Source organism: Salvelinus sp. IW2-2015, unplaced genomic scaffold, assembly GCF_002910315.2.
Source record: "Salvelinus sp. IW2-2015 unplaced genomic scaffold, ASM291031v2 Un_scaffold1804, whole genome shotgun sequence".
In the NCBI taxonomy this organism is placed as follows: Eukaryota; Metazoa; Chordata; class Actinopteri; order Salmoniformes; family Salmonidae; genus Salvelinus; species Salvelinus sp. IW2-2015.
Window position 1 is genome coordinate 172101 of NW_019943177.1, and position 2621 is coordinate 174721.

Here is a 2621-nt window from a genome sequence, read left to right on the forward strand (position 1 = left end):
AGCGGTAACTACTAACCGTATAAAACTTTTAGTACTATTGCCTGTGTGGTGTGTGTGTGTGTGTGGTGTGTGTTGTGTGTGTGTGTGTGTGTGTGTGGTGTGTGTGTGTGGTGTGTGTGTGTGTGTGGGGGTGGGGTGTAGTGCAGATGTATTGGAGGAGCTGTTAATCCCCACTCAATAGTTAAAGCACGCTCTCCTGTCTCTTGACGGCCTCCACGTAGCTGCGCAGGTCGCTGCTGTGGGCCCCTGTGGAGTGGAGGAGGGCCCCTGGTGGACGTGGAGGAGGCCTGTGGAGTGGAGGAAGGGGCCCTGTGGCTGAGGGTGTAGTGGGAACGTGGAGGGGGCGCCTGTGGGAGTGGAGCGAGGGCCGAGGTCTGGGCCGGGGGCTTCTCTCTGCTGGTTGGTAGAGGTGGTGTGCTGGTGCGGGGTAGTAGCTGGGACCGGTGCCGGTCGGCTACAGTCCGCATGGAAGTGGGTGATGCTGCTTGGCTGGTTGGTTGGGGATCTTGTGGGTGTGCGATTAGGTCTGGTGTGTGCGTTGAAGGGCTGGGGCTTCGCTTGGTGGTCTGTAGGGGTCCTTGTGTGGATCCTTTCGTGGTGCAGGTGGTCTGGGTAAGGGGGTCTCTTTGGGTGGTCCTTAGGTGGTGCAAGTGGGCTCTGGTAGGGGTGTCTCTGGGTGGTCCTTGGTGTGTGGCAGTGGTTCTTGGTTAGGGGTCTCTTGGGTGGTCGCGCTTGGTGGTGGTGCAGGTGTTCTGGTAGGGGTCTCTGGCTGGGTGCGCTTGGTGGTGCAGTGGTCGATCAGGGGTCTCTGGTGGTATCCTTGTGGTGGCAGGTGGGTTCTGGTAGGGGTATCTTCGGTGGTGCCTTTGGTGGTGCAGGTGGTCTGGTAGGGGTCTCTGGGGTGGTCCTATGGTGGATATGTAGGGGTCTCTGGGTGGTTCTTGGTATTGCTGACAGTGCTATATTATATTTTTGCAACATGAAATCACTATCAGTTACAATGTGGAACATTCAACCTTTAGATCGAAGAGTTTAGCACCGGAGGAAAATAAAAAACCGTGAAGATGTTGACGTCATCATTCTGCAGGAGACATGGTGTAAGGCTGATGTTGTCACTCACTGTCCCACAGGTTACAGAGAGGTCATCATGATGTCACTGTCCAACAGGTTACAGAGAGGTCATCATGATGATCATTTGGTACAAATCCAATCTACAAAATATAATTGATCCCCTCAAAATTGGTAAATATCAAAGTTGGTTAAAATTGAAAAAATAACTTGTACTGACAACTTGTCCCCCTTGTACCTCTTGTACCTCTGACAGCTACTCATCCCCAGAAGGTAAGATATGTATATTATTAGTAGATTTGGATAGAAAACTCTGAAGTTTCTAAAACTGTTTGAATCATATCTGTGAGTATAACAGAACATATTTAGCAGGCGAAACCCCGAGGACAAACCATTTTTTGAGGTCACTCTCTTTTCAATGAGATTTCATTGGGAAACCAGATTTCTAAGGGACTTTCTTGCAGTTCCTACCGCTTCCACTGGATGTCAACAGTCTTTAGAAATTGGTTGAGGTTATTCCTTTGTGTAATGAAGAAGTACGGCCATCTTGAAGGAGAGTCACTTAAAGTGTTCTGTCAGATAGAAGCGCTTGACCAGAAAGCTAGCTACAGTTGGTTTTAATCCTGTATTGAACACAGATCATCCCGTCTTCAATTTTAGCGATTATTTACGTTAAAAAATACCTAACGTTGTATTACAAAATAAGTTTACCTTTGAGATATTTTGTAGTCACGTTGCATAAGTTGGAACCGGTGTTTTTCTGGATCAAACGCGCCAAATAAATGGACATTTTGGATATATATCGACGGAATTAATCGAACAAAAGGACCATTTGTGATGTTTATGGGACATATTGGAGTGCCATCAACAGAAGCTCGTCAAAGGTAAGGCATGAATTATATTTTTATTTCTGCGTTTTGTGTCGCGCCTGCAGGGTTGAAATATGCTTCTCTCTCTTTGTTTACTATGGTGCTATCCTCAGATAATAGCATCGTTTGCTTTCGCCGAAAAGCCTATTTGAATTCTGACATGTTGGCTGGATTCACAACCAGTGTAGCTTTAATTTGGTATCTTTCATGTGTGATTTAATGAAAGTTTGATTTTTATAGTAATTAATTAGAATTTGGCGCTCTGCATTTTCTCAGGCTTTTTGCCAAGTGAGACAGTAGTGTCCTGTCTAAACTCAGATTTTTGGATATAAATATGACATGTTTGGCCCTGTCCGGGGTTATCATTGGATGGGGCCACAGTGTCTCCTGACCCCTCCTGTCTCAGCCTCCAGTATTTATGCTGCAGTAGTTTATGTGTCGGGGGGCTAGGGTCAGTTTGTTATATCTGGAGTACTTCTCCTGTCTTATCTGGTGTCCTGTGTGAATTTAAGTATGCTCTCTCTAATTCTCTCTTTCTTTCTCTCGGAGGACCTGAGCCCTAGGACCATGCCTCAGGACTACCTGGCATGATAACTCCTTGCTGTCCCCAGTCCACCTGGCCATGCTGCTGCTCCAGTTTCAACTGTTCTGCCTGCGGCTATGGAACCCTGACCTGTTCACCGG

The 2621-nt window shown here is 47.2% G+C and overlaps 1 protein-coding gene across 1 annotated transcript in view; it reads right to left on the minus strand.

Moving 5' to 3' along the window:
- Positions 1–2621, minus strand: part of LOC112072028 (protein enabled homolog) — a 34401-nt gene that overhangs the window by 23420 nt on the left and 8360 nt on the right. The window contains exon 3 of the mRNA XM_070439612.1: positions 226–778. Within this exon, the coding sequence (XP_070295713.1) occupies positions 226–778 (553 nt within the window). The remainder of the gene's footprint in view (positions 1–225; positions 779–2621) is intronic.